At 38.0% G+C, this 18,785-nt stretch overlaps 1 protein-coding gene and 1 pseudogene across 1 annotated transcript; both read left to right on the forward strand.

The window, feature by feature from the left end:
- Window positions 1-810: 810 nt before the first annotated feature.
- Window positions 811-10,087, forward strand: LOC112516417. The gene is made up of 3 exons (XM_025123436.1): window positions 811-1,245; window positions 2,476-3,985; window positions 8,859-10,087. The coding sequence occupies exons 1-3, from the start codon at window positions 828-830 to the stop codon at window positions 9,925-9,927; spliced, it is 2,997 nt and encodes a 998-aa protein (XP_024979204.1). The 5' UTR covers window positions 811-827; the 3' UTR covers window positions 9,928-10,087.
- Window positions 10,088-17,145: 7,058 nt separating this feature from the next.
- The window catches only part of LOC112516243, a 5,516-nt pseudogene continuing 3,876 nt past the window's right edge, over window positions 17,146-18,785 (forward strand).

The raw sequence follows: 18,785 nt of genomic DNA on the forward strand, positions 1-18,785 counted from the left end.
TAGAATAAATGTAATTGATTTTGGATTAACTCTAACATGGAAAGGATTAATTGTCATTAAAATTCTAAACTATTAATATGCCTTTCATTGATTAATTATGGAATATTATGATGGTTAGAGGTTAAAATGAGATCTCATAATCTATAGCGTTCTTTCATGATTAGCCGCATGACATAGAATTGTCGTGTTCGGTCACACCATAAAAAACATTGGGTTCACACCATGACACATAAGGCTTGAGATTTGACCTTATCGTTACTTCATATCTCACGCCCTTTAAATCTTTGTTAAAACATATAAACCACAAAAAAAAAACAAAAACAAAAATATGTTATGTCAAAATGTACAAGCTTGAAATAAACAACCTCCCTCTATTGCCCCTCCCATGTTGCTTCCTCCCAGTTGTTGTCATCCAAGACCCGTAGATTTTGGTGTTCTTTTATTGACTTTCAGGGTTTTTTGCCCCACCACCTGAAATTCGATCGATCAGGTATTGTGTTTTCTAACTTGATCCGATCCGCTCCGCTCCATCTGATGTACACCCTTACTTGAAACGACAGTTTAATTTCCGTCCGCATTGTTATTTTTAACTATAAACATTAGTTTTTATGTTATATTTGATCATCAATACAAAGGAAAATTAAGTGCTTGTGTGTAATCTGAAAAGTTGAGGGGTGTATGTTGACATTCTTGTAATTACATTTTTCTCATTCTCACAACGCACGTGACATGCATGTGCTGTAGGGTTTTAAGCTCTAATGAAGGTTTTTGTTTCACGGAGCAGGGATGGCTGACTGAACACAGACACAGACACAGACGGTGACACCATGAAAGCATTTTCTTCCATGACCATTTTCCTCTGCTCTTCTTCACGCCGTCTCTTCATCCGTGCAACAGCGCCACCGTTCTTCAATTCCGACGGTGGTCAACCGCTCGTCGGAATCTCCTATTTCTCAACCTCATCGTCGGACTCCTTCGCCTCCTCGGCGTATCATTCATCTTCAAGACGCAATCCGGAGGATGTTAGAAACGTGAAGGTTTCTGTGTGGTGGGACTTCGAGAACTGCTCAATACCTTGTAGCGTCAATGTCTATAAAGTTACGCAGTGCATAACTTCTGCAGTCAGAGCAAATGGTATCAAAGGACCCATTCAAATTACGRCATTTGGCGACGTTCTTCAATTATCTAGGTCTAATCAGGAGGCGCTGTCTTCCACAGGGATCAACCTCACTCACATTCCTAACGGTCGGGTGCTTTACTACTTTTTATCCTTTTTATTAACTCTCAATCGTGTTGAGAAATTACTGAAATTTGTAAATGGGTGCTGTGATTTCTTTCTTTCAGTTMTGAAAGAACGGGATAACGATCTTCCTTTCAAAATTGTTTCTAATATTAGATCAGTTTACTCGAGCGTGTGTCATGTGGTCACTTTGTTCCATTAGAATATGGGATTTTAGATGTTAGAATATGAGAACAATTTCTCTTTCGTTCTTTCAGCAACCAGTGGTGTGAAGTTCTTGTTATTGTTTAAGTAGACCAGTATGTGATAACCATTTAGTTTTTGAAATGACCAAAAGAGGGGTATATACTATATACACTACCCAAGTAACTAGCTAGCTTGATGGTTATACATTTCAAGCTAATCTTGGTTTATTTCTTCCTATGTATTTGARGTGAGGGTTGGGTTGGAATGCTAAAAGTTGCATGACAAGCACTTGCTTGCAGCTTCTATCTATCTCAATCAAACCAWTTTGTGCCATCTTGTTTGTTAAAAATACCCTGTGTAGGTGTAGTTCATGGGCATGGTAGCTTTCAGTGCTGATGCAACATGCCTCTTTCCTTCTACAGACATTCAAAATGCTGAAGTTTAAAACACAATCTAATAGGACTTAACCCATGGGTTAGGTGGAACCAAAATGCATTAATAGTATGCCAGTTCCTTTTAAGACCGCCAAAATTGTATAAAATGGAAAATGATACATACAGAGTTGGTATGGTTCAACCAATTGAAAATACACATGCTACAACTGAACCATCCTGCAACCATATCCACTACTGAACCAACAAGACTTAATCATCCTTTGCCTGATACTACTGAAACATAACCTTTCCACTGCCAGTCAGACCGAACTTTCAAGTTTCCATCTTAAACYTGAGGACTTGGATGGTTAGACTTGTGGCTTCCATGGATAAGGTGTATGAAAACATCATAATATCATGCAAATTGGGCTCTAACTGATCATGATTCATGACTCATCTGTTTGCTAGTAGAAACTTCAACACAAAGGGTCAGCACAAGCGTTCCAATATTGGCTTATGACTGATGCATCAGGTACCGGAATAATGGGCGACTGTCAATTATTAGATGAACTGGTTACTGAAAGTACTCTTTGTTGCCTAAACCTGGCTGTGCCATATATTCTTCTTCAGAATTTCTATAATTTGTAATCATGTCTTCTATTTTGTTTCATACAGGGGGGAAGAACAGTGCTGATAGGTCTCTTCTAGTGGACCTCATGTATTGGGTTTCTCAAAATCCACCACCCGCGCATCTTTTTCTGATTTCTGGGGACAGAGATTTTGCTAGCATTTTACACCGTTTAAGAATGAATAATTATAACATACTTCTTGCTAGTAAAGAAAATGCTCCTGCAGTTCTTTGTAGTGCCGCAAGTATCATGTGGCAGTGGACTGCATTGGTTAAAGGGGAAAATTTAAGTGGAAAGCATTTCAACCAACCTCCAGACGGTCCTTATGCTTCATGGTATGACCATTATAGAGGTCCTCTTGAGGATCCTTTTGCATTATGTAATCAAACCTCATGTATGCAATCAGAGGAGGTTTCTGATTCAAATTCAGACACTAAGCTTCGTCCAGTTCCTAAGGCAGTTGTGAATGTGATACGTAATATATTGAATTTGTATCCTAAAGGGCTCTCAATTACAGAACTTCGAGCTGAGTTGTGGAAGAGCAATGTTACTATTGAGAAGAATTTTTATGGTCATAAGAAGTTCTCCCTTTTTCTCTCGTCCATGCCATATTTGTTGAGACTTCAAAATGAGAAAGATGGGCAATWTATTGTACATGGAGTTGGTTCAAAAAGTCGTGAAACATGTGTGCCTACTCCCGATACGGCTACAAGTCTGAGTATGAGTACAAAAGACTCGGTTCCAGTTGTTGCTTCCATGGAAGATGGTGGTCACAACACTTCCGTGCCCCATCAGAAGGAAATATTGTCATCATCCTCCAAACTAAATGTACCAAAGCTTTGTACAGACTTGCAAGCGCTTCCAGAAAACCAGGAGGAGCCACAGCAAGTTCAGGAGGAATTATTGTCATCATCCTCCAAATTAAAGGCACCAAAGGTATCTACAGACTCACAAGCACTTCCAGAAAAACAGGAGCCACAGAAAGTTCAGGAACAACCTCCTCTTATTGAGAGGGCAAAAGAAGGTGAAGTGAGCCTTGGTCAGTTGTACCCAATAAAGATGAAGAGACCTATACCTGAAGTGGGAATTTTCAAGTCTATCTGGCAGAAGTGGTTTAGAGGTAATGATGATCATCAAGAGAAAACCTGTTATAGTGTTAATGAGGGTTCTACTTCCCAAAATAGCACTGATACAGTAAATGCTGATGTGAAATCTGTGCAATCAAAAGATCAATCTTCTAATCTGGGAAAGCTGCCCCCATCTTATTTGTCAACTAATGAAGGGATTCAAGATGCAGAAATTGTTCAGAAACGTGCAGAAAATGTTGATAAAGTTAGCAAGCATCATGGAATTTTTAACCAGATTGTGAGATTGTGTAAATTTTGGCAAAGTGATAAGAACTCTGATAATCTAAATGCAGAAGTCAGTAGAAGTGATAAAGAGGCATCAAGTCTTTCAGAGATGCAGGAAATCTTTACAGAATCTTTTTGGAATGACATGTTGGCTTTCTTAGAAACCTCCAAAGGTTCAGTCTCAGTTTTGCAGTCCAAGACCAGGTGCATGCTTGTCTTTTCTCCATAGTTGTTTCCGGTGTTTGTGAGTATATCACTGTAAACATGGGAAGATGTTATCATAGAACCCCAGAATATGGCAACAGTAAACAAAACCATACATTTTCAAAACATCTAGAAACTTCTATGGACGGAGACCTGTAATTGGTAAGCTCAATGTTAAAGATTTCAGACCGCACCAGAAGATTGAATCACTCATACCGGGACCTTTACAATTCATTGATCTATTTCACATAAAAATCTTGAAATAAGAAAAACCAAACGAAGTCATTGACCGTTGGTTGAACAGCCAAATCCAGTTGCTGGTAAGTTGGCTGGTTGAAGTTATGGGGCCAATGTTGAAAATATTTTTTGCATTTATTGTCTATGGGCCTAACATGAAAATACTTTGTTCTTCTAGATTTATGGCTCATGAACACAAAGTTGGAGAGAGATGTGGATGTGCATTCCAATTTTCTTAATTCCTCTTCCTGTCCACGGTATTCTCTATGGTTTAAACCATGGTTTTAAAAATCGTTTGAGGCGGAGAGAGATGTGGATGTGCATTCCAATTTTCTTAATTCCTTTTCCTGTCCATGGTATTCTCTGTGGTTTAAACCATGGTTTTAAAAATAGTTTGAGGCGTACGCCTCAAGGCGCACATCAAGGCGACGCGCCCCAAAACCGCACTTCAGGCAACGCCTCTTGGACCCTGGACGAGGCTTACGCCTTGGTTCAGTGAGGCGTGAGGCGTTGTTGAGGACGCCTGAGATGATCTGCTTTGGTAATGGTTTTTCTTGGCTTTTTATAAGCCTTATGTCAGTAGTAGTACTTCTCTTTATAGTATAAGTGTCTTCTTTTTATTTTCAAAAACTAGAAGTCAAAGCCCAATGGCCCCAGTCTGTATATTTAATATTTTAAAACCCAAAATGCTAGTACTTTCTCCTCTCAATCAAAAAGTGTGGTTTGACCCTTCCTCTTCCTCCAAGCAACCGATTTTTCCACAAACTGAGGCCTATCTCACGGTTACTCTTTCCTCTGTCAAGAACCATTGAACAAGTACCCTTAGTAATTTAATATTATATATATATATATATTTGTGTAGTATATATACATCTTTTGGTGTATATATATTTCCGCATTGGGGCTTACACTTCGCCTCGTTGAGGGAAAACGCCTCGAGGCCCAATTTCGCCTTTTAAAACCTTGGTTTAAAACAAATAAAATGGTTGTGTGACGAAAGGAGCAAAATGAAAAGAATCAATACTAAAATTAATAAAAACATAATAAGATTTGATACATAGAAATATAATTAATTGAAAGATACAGTCATACAGGTATAGTGATATTTTAGGCTTCTTAGTACATTATTGATATATTGCATATATTGTGACAGCTCAGTAGAGATTTGATTCAAGTTGTATACATGGCAATATTTTAGGTTCACGAGATCGTTTGGTTGTAAAGTGAAGCAAATGTAAGAAACATTTGAACATACGAGACTCCTATACATTGTTCTAGTGCATATATTAAATAATTCATCTGGATTCTGTCAATGTCTGAAACCCTCATATGCCTCCAATGTAACTTTAATTTCTGGAACGAGGGTCATTGATTATGCTGAATGAACATAATGCTTTGATCCTTGGTTGCTTACAATGTACATAGTTCTCTATAAACTAATACACCGTTCTTTTCTATTCCTTTATTATTTCTGTTTTGGAGGGTTGGCTAGATACATTCATTAAACACTAGATTTATTGCATTGAATTTAGAGTTGTATCACATTTCTGATAAGTAATGTGTGCGTTCACACTTTAAAATCCCTAAGTGACCACTCTCCCAATAAAGTTCCCTTATCTTACCCTTCTGTCGAAGGCCAAGTTTCTAATTGCTTCTGGCCATGTTAATTTTTTATGAAAATAGGAGTTAAAAGGAAATATAAGTTTCTATACCAAAGAACTTTCAAATAAATGGACTGGATGTATGGAAAATGGGCCAAAACACGAAGAAGAATGAGGTAATACTAAATGAAATATGTTATACCTCTAACCCTCCTGAAGTTGGAGCTTATGTGTCAAACATGCCTAGATTGCTGTATATAGGATCAGTTGAGCCTTTATGAAGAGGCTTATGCAACATCATCTGCATTACTGAAACTTGGTTATGCCACTCGGTAGTAGGAGGCTTGCACAAAGTAGCAACCACTTCCCAACAAAGAGAGTTACTATCAACCTTAGTTGGCTTGGCGTACACATATAATAAATGATTCTTCTAGACATGCATGATGGTCTTATTATCGATGTAATACATCTCCATCAAGTTGAACGAAGAATCACCTAAATCCTATACAGTATAACCAAACAAAGTCAGATTACAAGCTGAGTGCCATAGCATGATTCCTGAGACTCAAAACTAGAAAGGATTGTATTGGATCTTGTTCTTTGAAGATATAAGATTGCACATCCAATGAAGACAATACTTTTGGTTGTTGATCTCCTTTGTGTATGAACATTCTACAGGGATAACATCTACAAAAATCCCTTCCGCACTTTGATGTTTGCCTAGGAGCGCTCTTTAGGTGACTTGATATCTCGAATCGTCAAGAATGTGCAGTCTTTATTTGATGCATGTCAAATTCAACCAAGATATTAAGGATCCACTTCTCTTTCATTAGTATATTCTTCTAGGTGGTCTAGCAATCTCAACCTTCAGTAAATGCTTTAGGATCTGTGATCTTCCATATAAATTTCTTTTGGAAAAAAGAACTACTGCTGTAAGCCAGTGAGATATCTTCAAGATCCTCAATATCATAAATTTATAAAACTAAAACAACCACATTTGATATCTATTATAAAAGAAATGAAGTATTCATAGCCATCGAAAACCACATAGAACTTCTGAAGTACTTGACAGAAATGGAGAAAACCGAACCCAGGGGACATGTTTAGATTGCTCAAGTAGCGACGTTGAAAGCCTCATTCTAAACCCCAAATGAGGAAGTAGATCCATATACACCACCTTGAGTAGACGATACTAGGAAATGTATTCTTGGTATCAGGATGAGTTGCCAATAATGAACTATAGCTTGGGCAAGGACAATATGAGGATAAATCATTTTGGCTGTGGCTGAAGGTCGTCGTAGTGCACACCATAAATTTTGGGTTGGCATTCAACCGCTAATCTTCCTCTTAGATGAGTGGGAGATTATTAAAATTGAATTGCATTATACACCCATTTGCACCTCAACCAAATCCTTTGTAGGAGGAAGGTTTGTTCTGATTCTGCTCAAGAACGAGCATTATGAATTGTCTAGCACCAACTTGGATAATCCATGTCCAATAGGGTATCATAATGTGGAACTGGGGGCTAGTTGAAGCAGGGATCAGGAAACAAATACTAGTGTATTAGGATGTCTAACTTTTCTAGCATATACTCCAGTGGAATAGGAGGACTCCCAATGAGAAGATCAACGGGAGCATCTAAAGAAACCTCTGTTGGCACCCAAGGATGCTCGAAAACAAAGCCATTATGACAAGAAAGTCAAGTCTTTTGCCTAAACAATAGGTTTGATTGTCCATCTTTTTGATATGTTGGTTATCTATATAAGGCATTCTCCGGATAATTCAAATCGAAGCAACTGGCATTTAATAGCATGCATGAGTATTGCATTCCCCGAAAACCATTGTGGTACATTATAGCTACTCAATAGTGCATGGGATATTTCTAAATGAGGTGTAAGTTTGCGTTCAACGATACTATTTTGTTGACGAGTATAAACACAAGGTAATTTGTATAGCATGAGTCATATGACACATGCATAAGCTTGTATATGCTGTATTTAGAATGGAGTACAAGCTTAGTAAGGATAGGGAAAAGCTGAAGACAGCATTGCAATTCATGTAGCTATAAAGAAATCAACAAATATGTTCCAAAATCTTTAGAACAGTCAACTTGCTCTAGATCTAGATGGACTCCTGGATGGGTACTAGGCACAAATGTGTTTTCATGGGGCATGACTGACGTCTGAAACTACAAGGCGATGGAATCCTTGTCCATTTGTTCAGATGCTCAAGGGAATAATGAACCAATTGACTTCAAATATCCTAGATACTAATTGCACTCAGATAAGCAACAGAGAAAGAAGCATCTGGCCAATGGAGCTGTGAGTCACGACCTGCTTTGATTTATAATTCTTTAGTCTGAGATTTCCTAAATCCTGAACAAAACACTCTGGCAAAAACTAATTAATCTTTCATGCTGTTGCTAATAGATAAGAAGGTTTTTGGCAAGGTAGGTCATAGGTGAACAAAAAATCATTCACTATATTAACTATATACTGGTAGAAGGATAGATTGTTGGTAAAATATGTTTATTCTCTTCATGTGATATAGTGCAACTACATCAATTATGTAGCAGTAGCACATGGCCAAACTACTACTAAGAAGAACAAATACATCACACTAAATTGAGCTTTTATTGGGAAGCTGTACTCTGGATGTAGGCAAGTGGTATGAGTCCTGCTAACTGATACGTTCAAATGACCTATGGCCATTTACAACTAGTACTAAATATGTCCGTTGATCCCTGACTAGATGCTTTTGTGACCCTTTACTAGATCCCCTTCCAAAACCTCTGTTTGCTCGACCTTTTCCTCTTGTAATGCCATTACCAGAAGATACAAGAGCAGAGAATTTGCTAGTCGCTGGTGCTGTCTGATATCAATTGTTCCATCATTTTTGAGCATTCGGTTTTCCTTTATCATTTCAACTCATTGCACGATTGGGTTTTAAAAATTTGGTAGAAATTCTAATGTTTCAGCTGATGCAGTTGCAAAGTACTAATTGAATTATTTCACTTGCTTGTTGATTTTGGTTAGGCAGGAGATGGTGCAAAATTTACAGCGGTTTGGACCTTGTCGACTTCAATCACTAAGTGAAAAGCATATTTTACACCTTGTGGAGATGCTGATTTCAGAGAAGAAATGGGTGGTAGAAAGCCCATCCCAGACTTTTCCTTTTAGACTCATTGGAGGTGGTTCTGGCAAACGTACTAATTCAAAAGAGTCTACAAAGCTAAGTTCGCAGTTCACAGAGTCAGATAGCAATTCACAAGGACAAGAACGTCAAGTTGGGGGTTCTATGCTTCCCATCAAGAAAAAAACCTCTCCCAAAAGCCGAAGGCAGATATTAAGCGATTGTCAGAAGCTTGTGAATGAGGTTGTTAAAGAATATCCTGATGGATTTAACATTAGCAGCTTTAAAAAATTGTTCCTCGACAGGTATGGCTATCATTTGGAAGTTCAACAGCTTGGTTACCAGAAGCTTGCAACTGTGCTTCAGATAATGCCAGGGGTGAAGCTAGAGTCTAATTATATTCTTCCAGATCACTCGAGGGGTTTACATTCAGAAAAAACAGGTCCTATTATTGAGGAGTATCCTAAATCAGATTTGTCAAGACTGGAGGACGACATCCAATGGGACGAACTGGGACCCATTGCCGGAATGAATACCAAGAAAGATGATGACAAAATCAATCATGATTTTGAAACTGTATCAGATAACGATCTCTCTGATTCAGAAGACGATAGTTCTCCAAGAGGATCGCGAAACCAAGCTAAGCGTAGGACAGAAGGCGATAGCTCATTACTACAGATACTTGATTCATGGTACAGTAACAAAGAGGATAGCAATAACAGGATAGCATCAGAGTGCTCCTCTGATATGAATATAGATCACGTGCACGATACCAAGAAGCCATCTTGTTTGTCCAGTGAGGCTGACAGGAGTCATCCTAAACGGATAAACTCCGAACAGGAGCAGAAACTTTCAAAGCGTTACTCATTTGTGGCTGACAAACCCACAGACGATAACAACTTGATAGATGGCATATTGGGTAGCTTGAAGAAGTCAGGTAATGGTTCATCAGAGCCTAAAATTGAGGGCTGAAGGATCAAAGGAGATGGTAATTCTGGCCTTTGCCATTGAGAATTTAAATGAAGAACACGATCTTTCTAGTACACCCATTTGTGATATCTTGATTCTATCAATTATATGATAAAGAGAAGATCAGATTTCCAATGTTTGGATATAGAAGTTGAGTTTATGCTCAAGAACATATCCCAGAAAGGCTTAGGTATGGATTTGAACATATCTATTATAACATTCACATTCTTGCTATGCATTTTACGTATGTATCCCGATTTGTAGTTTGGTGTATAAGTTTTCGTGTGTAATCGTATAAGCATAGAAAAACAGATGCCAAGAGTCATCGTTGACATGAGATACTGATTTGCATGTGCAAAACTATTTTGTTTTGGGGGCACATCGAAACTTAAGAAAAGTGTTTAAATTCTTCTTTTTTGATAAACTAGAAGGATACTCGTGGAATGTAACAAGATACATATTGATTTTAATATTCTATTTTATTTTTTGTCGATGTTATAATATGATTTTATGTGTTTTTAAGAAAGCAATAATAATTTTATTTTTGAATAAAATATAAATTTAAAGTTATCATAAAAATTTGAAAAAAAAATATATCAATGTTAGTATCAAATCAACTATTTAAAAGTTTTCATTTTTATGTAATTTCTTTAATTTAATTTTTTTTATTATAATTTAATTTAAGTTTAATAATGAAATAATTTATTTTNCATCTCTTTCATTGGACTCTAATCTAACTTTGGCTACAATCTCTGTGGACGATAATCCGGTACTTGTACCACTTTATTACTTGGAAAGACGACGTTGGGCTGTATTGTATACTTGCTTTGTGGCCCAATTTCATTAAGTCTAAAGGTGTGAGATATAACCCGACCATTAACGAATATCCAGAAGTCTTTCCAGAAGACTTATCTGGATTACCACCAGACAAAGTTATTGAATTCCGAATTGATCTTGTACCAGGGGCTGCACTAGTAGCAAAAGCACCATACCGGTTAGCTCCATCTGAATTGAAGAAATTGGTTACACAATTAAAAGATCTAACTGACAAGGGATTTATTAGAACCCACACTTCACCTTGGGGGTGCTCCGGTCTTATTTGTCAAGAAGAAAGATGGGTCTATGCGAATGTGTATAGACTATCGTGAACTAAATAAGTTGACAATCAAAAACAAATATCTTTTACCAAGGATTGATGACTTGTTCGACCAATTGGTGGGAGCAAGTTATTTCTCCAAGATTGATTTAAGGTCAGGGTATCATCAGCTCAAAGTCAGGAAAGAAGATATTGCCACAACAGCATTCAGAACTAGGTACGGGCATCACGAATTCTTAGTTATGTCGTTCGGCTTAACAAATGCGCCCGCAACCTTTATGGATTTAATGAATAGGGTATGTAAGGAATATCTTGATAAATTCGTTATTGTATTTATTGATGATATTCTTATATACTCTAAGACCGAAGAAGAGCACGCAGAACATCTTCGTCTAATATTAGAATTGTTGAGGAGGGAAAAGTTGTACGCAAAGTTATCTAAATGTGAGTTCTAGTTAAGAGAAGTCCAATTCCTGGGTTACGTCATCTCAGAAACAGGGGTAAAAGTAGATCCATCAAAAATAGAAGCAGTTGCAAGATGGGAAGCACCGAAAAATCCTTCTGAAGTCCAAAGCTTTTTGGGATTGGCCGGTTATTACCTTAAGTTCATTTAGGACTTTTCAAAGATAGCCGTGCCATTGACTAAATTGACTCGAAAGAACATTAAATTCCAGTGGGAAGGAGAACAACAAGAAGCTTTTCAACTATTGAAAGATCATCTTTGCAGCGCACCGGTATTAACTTTACCATATGGATCTGAAGACTTTGTAGTTTACAACAATGCTTCAAAGTTAGGGTTAGGATGTGTTCTGATGCAGAGAGGAAAATTGATTTCTTATGCGTCAAGACAGTTGAAAGATCATGAGAAGCAGTATTCAACTCATGACATGGAATTAGCTGCAGTAGTGTTTGCTCTGAAAATTTGGAGACATTATCTTCTAGGAACAAAGTGTCAGATTTATACTAATCATAAAGTTTGCAACATTTGTTTAGCCAGAAAGAATTAAATATGCGACATCGTCGGTGGATTGAACTGGTTAATGACTATGATTGTGAAATCCTCTATCACCCGAGGAAAGCTAACGTGGTGGCTGACGCTTTAAGCAGGAAAGAAAAGAGTGGAACCATTAAAGCTGTGGCAATAAGAATGAATTTGGTCCCTAACATTCGTAAGGAAATTCAGAGATGTCAACAAGAAGCTATGAAAGAAGAATTTGTTAAAACAAAAAAATTGGATAAGAAGATTTCAACCTTGGAACAGAATGAGGAAGGACTAATGTGCTTTCAAGGGCGAATTTAGGTACCATGTTTTGGAGATATCTGGAACACTATATTAAATGAAATTCATAAGTCTCGATACTCTATTCATCCAAGTACCAATAAGATGTACAAATATTTAAAATCTTTTTATTGGTGGCCCGGATTGAAAAGGGACATAGCCAAATATGTGGAACAGTGTCAAACATGTTTACAGGTTAAGATTGAACATCAAAAGCTGTATGGAAGCCTTCAATCTTTGGAGATACCTGTATGGAAATGGGATCACATTACAATGAATTTCGTCATGAAGTTGCCTCGAACTCCAAAGGGGTATGACGCAATTTGGGTAATTGTTGATCGTCTGTTTAAATCTGCGCATTTTCTACCAATAAGAGAAAAGTACTCACTAGAAAAGCTAGCACAGATTTACATCAAAGAAATTGTAACCAGACATGGTGTTCCATTATCTATTATTTCTGATAGAGATAGTCGGTTTACTTCAAAGTTCTAGGAAGGATTGCAGAAAGATTTGGGATCTGAAATCCGACTAAATACAGCTTATCATCCGCAGACTGATGGGCAGAGWGAAAGAACTATCCAGACTCTCGAAGATATGTTGAGAAGTTGTATTATTGACTCCGGGGGATCGTGGGAAGATCACTTGCCATTGATAGAGTTTGCATATAATAACAGTTACCATTCCAACATCCAAGCGGTATCGTATGAAGTATTGTGTGGACGTAAATGCCGAATACCGTTATGTTGGAACAAAGTAGGAGAAAGACAGTTGACAGGTCTTGAGATTGTTCAAGAAACTTCTGAAAAGATTGAACAGATCCGTGAAAGAATCAGACCAGCACAAGATCGCCAGAAAAGTTATGCTGACAATCGTCGAAAGCTGATTGAATTTTGTGTAGGTGATTTTGTAATGTTGAAAGTTTCACCGTGGAAGGGTGTCATCAGATTTGGAAAGAAGGGTAAGCTCAGTTCAAGGTATGTGGGGCCATTCAGAATATGTAAGCGAATTGGGCCAGTAGCATATCAGTTAGAGCTGCCAGAAGAACTGAATCTGATTCACAACACTTTTCATGTATCGAATCTGCAGATATGTTTGGCTGATCCAAGTCTAGCTATACCGATGCCAGAGATTAAATTTGATAGTAAGCTGAACTTTGTGGAAACACCGGAAGCTGTAATTGACCGAAAGATCAGGGTGTTGAGAAATAAAGAGATAAGTTTGGTTAAGGTTCAGTGGAAGTTTCACAAATGACCAGAAGCGACATGAGAATTGGAGTCAAAGATGAGATTAGAGTACCCTTGGCTCTTTGATTAAAGGAATTCCGGGACAGAATTCTTTTGAGAGGTGGATGATGTGATAACCAGATCTTAGTTGTCACCTGAGGTAATAAATATGTGATTATTTGTTAAATGTGATTATGTGTCAGCATAATAAATTTGTACATTTAATCATGTGGATATGTGATACATATATATACATGTGTATGTGAATATATGTATAAAATTAATATGCACACTTGAAAATGTGTAGTATGCATGGGTTTATATGCATGAAAAAGGTATGTAGGAATATATGCATATTATATGAATAAAGTAATGATGCATGCACATAGAGATTTGCATGCACGTGTACGGCTGTGTTAGCCGACTTTCCAAAGAAGGAAAGTATAAAAGGAGGATGAAGCCCTCCATTCACTCTCTTGCCATTTTCGAAAGTTAGTGAGCGGTTTAAAGAAAACAGTGTTGATCGGATTGCTTGCTTTGATTGGAATTGAAGTTGAGTTCAATCTTACTTCTAAAGATTTTAAAAGGGTGAGTAGTTAAATACTTTCAAAATACTCTGAATTATATGTTTTATTGAAGTTTTTAAGTTTACTTGAAGTGTTGTCCGGATAAGACTTAAACCGGAAAAAGGTTGTGCGATCTAACGCATGAACCGGTCAGGGTTGAGCGATATATGTATATAAACCGGATAAGGGATAAGCGAATAAGACCTAAACCGGACATGCTTTGACCGGTTTAAAAATAAATCGACTAATTGTGTTAACCGGTTTATATGATGAGCGATTTATAAATCTTAAATTATGACCAAGTGTTTAACTCGAAGAAGTAGGAATATGACTATAAAATGACTGGATTGCTAAATCGGTCAGGGCATGAAGAGTGTTGCCCGGATTAGTAATCCGGACAAAGTGTTGAAATTTTATTCTAAGTTTAAATCGGACAAGTTATGTTAACTGGATCAATGGTAAATCGGGCAAGTCTTGGGCTATTTGTTGTCTGAATTTGGTAAACCGACCAAGACTTGACCGTAGATGAAGTCCGGCCAAGTCTATGTTGACCGAATTTGCATATTTTGACTTGTGCATGGTTTATATATATAATTGTTTATATATATATATATATATATATATAATGGTAATTTTGATAAATATGATTTTGAACTGATAAATCCACTGACTACGGTCTGAATGGATTTATTTTGTGAAATGATTTTGATGAGGGAATAAGGGTGGCATATCAAGGAGAGGTGTACCATGGGATAAGGGTGACATATCAAGAAGATGTGTACCATGGGATAAGAGTGACATATCAAAGAGAGGTGTACCTTTGGATATAAGGGTGACATTTGTGTATGTTATGTGATTTTAACTCTTACTATTATATTCTTTAAAATTACCGTGGTCTGGAATCTTTATTTCTTTGTGATTTAAAGGTTTAGGATCATGATTTTTATTGGAAATCATGGTCTGGATGTTATGGAGGAAGAAATAACAAGTTTGGCCTGAAACTTTAAATAAACCTTGTTTAATTGGAAAGTTTTAAAAGTGGCATTATATGGAACCTGATTGATTCAAACGTATAAAGGTTTGGAGTATGTTATCTGAATAACTGAATGCTTGGCTTGAAAAGTAGAAAAGTGTTGATATTATTCCCTTATTTGTTCATATATTTGTTATATATATGAAAAGATATTTTGTACAAAGTTTTGGTGATTTTTACCCTGTAATAACATAAATAGGGTAACTCACTAGACCTTTTGGTCTAACCCTCGTTTTGTTATTTTAAATATGTATTGCAGGAAGTGCGGACGGTAAGAAAAAAAGGGAAAATGTGATATTTTCCTATATGCATTGATAAGTCCAAATTTATACAAATATATGCTTAAAAGGGGCCAATTTAATTTAACTTCTAGAGGTTATTTAAGTTGAAAAAAATGTGTTGATTATGTGTTGTTTTTGTGGTCCAAACAGCAAGCATAAACTGTAGACCAGCAGCCCAAAAAGCAAACCCAAGCCCAAGCCGTGTAAAAGAAAAGAAAAGAAAAGACGAGAAGGAGCAAACAACAGCCCAAGCTGCTGCCCAAATCAGAAGTCGAGCGGGAGAAATCGGCAGCGAGAGAGAGAGAGATGTGAGTAGCGAGAGACAAAGCAGGAGATCGTGGGCAGTCTTGCGTGGGTAGAGATGGGAGACGTGGATCGATTAAGAAGGAAGAGGGGCTGTCAATTGAAGAAGAGGGAGGAGGGAGTGATTAAAGGGGGCTGTCTATCGAGGGCATTACCATAGCCTGTCGATTGAGGCAAGAGGAACGAGGGATAGGAGGCTGTGGATAGAGGCGAGGCAGCAATCGGTCATCGAGAGGAAGAAATCGAGAGTGACAACAAGGGGCTGTCGAGGGAAAGCAGAAAAAAAGAACTCGAAGAGGAGAGGAGAGGCTGTAAATCGAAATGCTGTAAATTGAGAGATTGAAGAGGACATCAGGTAGCGATTGAAGAGGGCAGCAAAAACAGGGGCTGTCGATTGAAAAACAGAAAAGGGAGCAGCAGAAATCGGGACGGAGAATTAGAGGACTAATGAAGATTTTCAAAAGGATTGATCAGGACTGGATTCGGTGAAAAAACAGTAAGCCTATTTCCAGATTTTGAAGATAAATTTCAGGTTTCTTCACCAACTCTTAAATTTCAATCATTTTGTAAGTTTTTTAGTTCTAAGCATGAGTGRCTAAATCCTTTATTCTAGTAGTGAGCAAGTAAACACTTCAAATTGGAGGGTGTTGAGACTTGATTTCTATTTCAATGTCATTTCGTATATGCAACCTTTGACCATAAAGTTGAATCTTAGTCGGGTTTTTTATTTAGGCAGGATCCCCTATTTTATATAATCTGATTTTGATTTGCTAAACGAAACGGGGAATCCGTAATTGTTTCTCGTTTTGTTATTGTAGCAAGTAATGTTCCGATTGATATGTTTGGTTGATTGTTTAACATTACAAGTTTGCATATTCTAGTCTTAGTATTTGACATCTAAATATTAACTAGGAATGGTGTTTGCTAAATCTTAATGCATCTATCAGTTGTTACCAAGTCTGTGACTGTTCCAACTAGTTGGGTAGGGACTAGTTTTCGAGCTACTCGTACTAGTTGATTTTGATATGGCAGACAGAGCATTGGTGTGTATCAACGTTCGAGCTATTCTGAATTGACATGAAAATATATTTCAGTACAAGTCTATGATATATCGTCCAATGAAAAGTGTGTTTGCTTACTACYAKAAGCTCTTATTATTGTTTAACGTTCTCAAATTTTATTTTGCATATTTAGGCTTTTTATCAGTCTTCCAACCCCCCCTTTTTATATATAGTGTTTTATTGTCAATGAATTTGCACACATTTACGTCTTGGATTTACGGTTAACACCGAGTCCYTGAGGAGACGACCCTACTTATCGCTATCACAAGTGTGTTTTAGAGATAATAGGCTTATTTTTATAAATTATATTATTTGCCAGACTCGACACCCGTCAAATTTTTGGCGCCGCTGCCGGGGACTTGTCAAAGTTTAACTGTTTATGCCAAGATCGTTTCGTGCAGGTTCACCATTTCCAATTGATCCGGATATTGAGAAAACCGCAAAGAAGCTAAGAAAGCAAGCTAAGCTTCGAAAGAAGCAAGGCGCATCTACTTCTTCACCGGTTCTTAATATTTGGAAAGATATTGAGTTATCATCCGATTCTGAAGACCAAACGAAGGACGAAGAAGAGAAACCTCATTATGAGCAAGAAGAACCGGTCATCGAGACTGAAGACGAAATGGCGAATCCCGAACGTACTTTAAGGGAATGGGTAGCACCCAACGTCGCCGAGCAACCTCTTTGCATTACTTATCCGCCGGAAGAGGTAAGTGCTGAACTCAAAACTGGTTTAATACACTTACTGCCTCGTTTTCATGGTTTAGCTAACGAAGACCCGTATAAGCATATGACCAAGTTCCACATGGTGTGCTTGGGGATGAAGCCGCAAGGCACGACGGTGGAGAATCTCAAGCTGAAGGCATTTCCATTCTCCTTAGTTGACGCAGCTAGGGAGTGGCTTTTCTACTTACCGCCGGGATCCATCACTACTTGGGCGCAAATGGCGAGAGCATTCCTCGACAAGTATTTTCCCGCATCCAAAGCCGTTGGGCTTAGAAGAGAGATATGTGGGATCAAGCAGAAGGACATGGAGTCTTTATACGAGTATTGGGAGCGCTTCAAGCGCCTTTGTGTAAGTTGTCCTCAACATGGAATTTCTGATGAATTACTAATTCAGTATTTTTATGAAGGTTTCCTACCGATGGAAAGAAAGATGATGGATGTCGTGAGTGGAGGAGCTATAGTGAACAAGACGCCAACTCAAGCAAGGACCTTGATAGACACCATGACGGAAAACTCCAAGCAATTTGGAGTACGGAGTGACATAGGTCGAGGCGCTAATGAGGTACATGTTAAATCTTTAGAGACTAAAATAACTGATTTGACTAACCTTGTGAAACAGCTTGCCATGGGTAATATGCCTCAAGTCAAGGCATGCGGATTTTGCTCATCAGTGGCACACCCCACCGATGCATGCCCGACTTTACATGAAGAAGAAGAGCAAGTGAATGCCATTGGGGGTGGCAATTTTCAGAATTCAAGCAACTGGGCTCCCGACCCTTTCTCGAGCACATACAACCCCGGTTGGAGGCAACATCCAAATCTAAGCTATGCCCCGAGGCAAGGACAAGGACAAGGTCAGCAATTTCAGCAAAGAGGCTCATTCCAGCAATCTCAACAGTTTCAACCTCAAAAATTCCAAGCACCGCCGGGCTTTCAGCAACAACATCAACCGAAGGCACCATTTCAGCCGAGTGCCCAACATCAACATCAAGTGTCACCGCAAGCTCCTAGTGGCTCAGGTATGTCATTAGAGGATTTAGTTAAGTCTATGGCTACTAACATGGTGAAATTTCAACAGGAAACTCAAGCGAGTATTCAGGACCTTCAGGCCACCGTTGGCCAATTAGCAAATAAAGGTAAATTGCCGTCTCAAACAGAGACGAATCCGAAGGCAAATGTGAGTGCTGTCACTTTGAGAAGCGGAAAGGAACTTCAAGAGGTTGGAAAGAAGAAGAAAGAAAAGGTTCACAAGGAAGAAGAAGAGTTAGAGGTCAAGACATCCATTTCGGGTGCAAA

This window comes from Cynara cardunculus (assembly GCF_001531365.2).
Source record: "Cynara cardunculus var. scolymus isolate 2C chromosome LG 8, CcrdV1, whole genome shotgun sequence".
Lineage (NCBI taxonomy): Eukaryota > Viridiplantae > Streptophyta > Magnoliopsida > Asterales > Asteraceae > Cynara > Cynara cardunculus.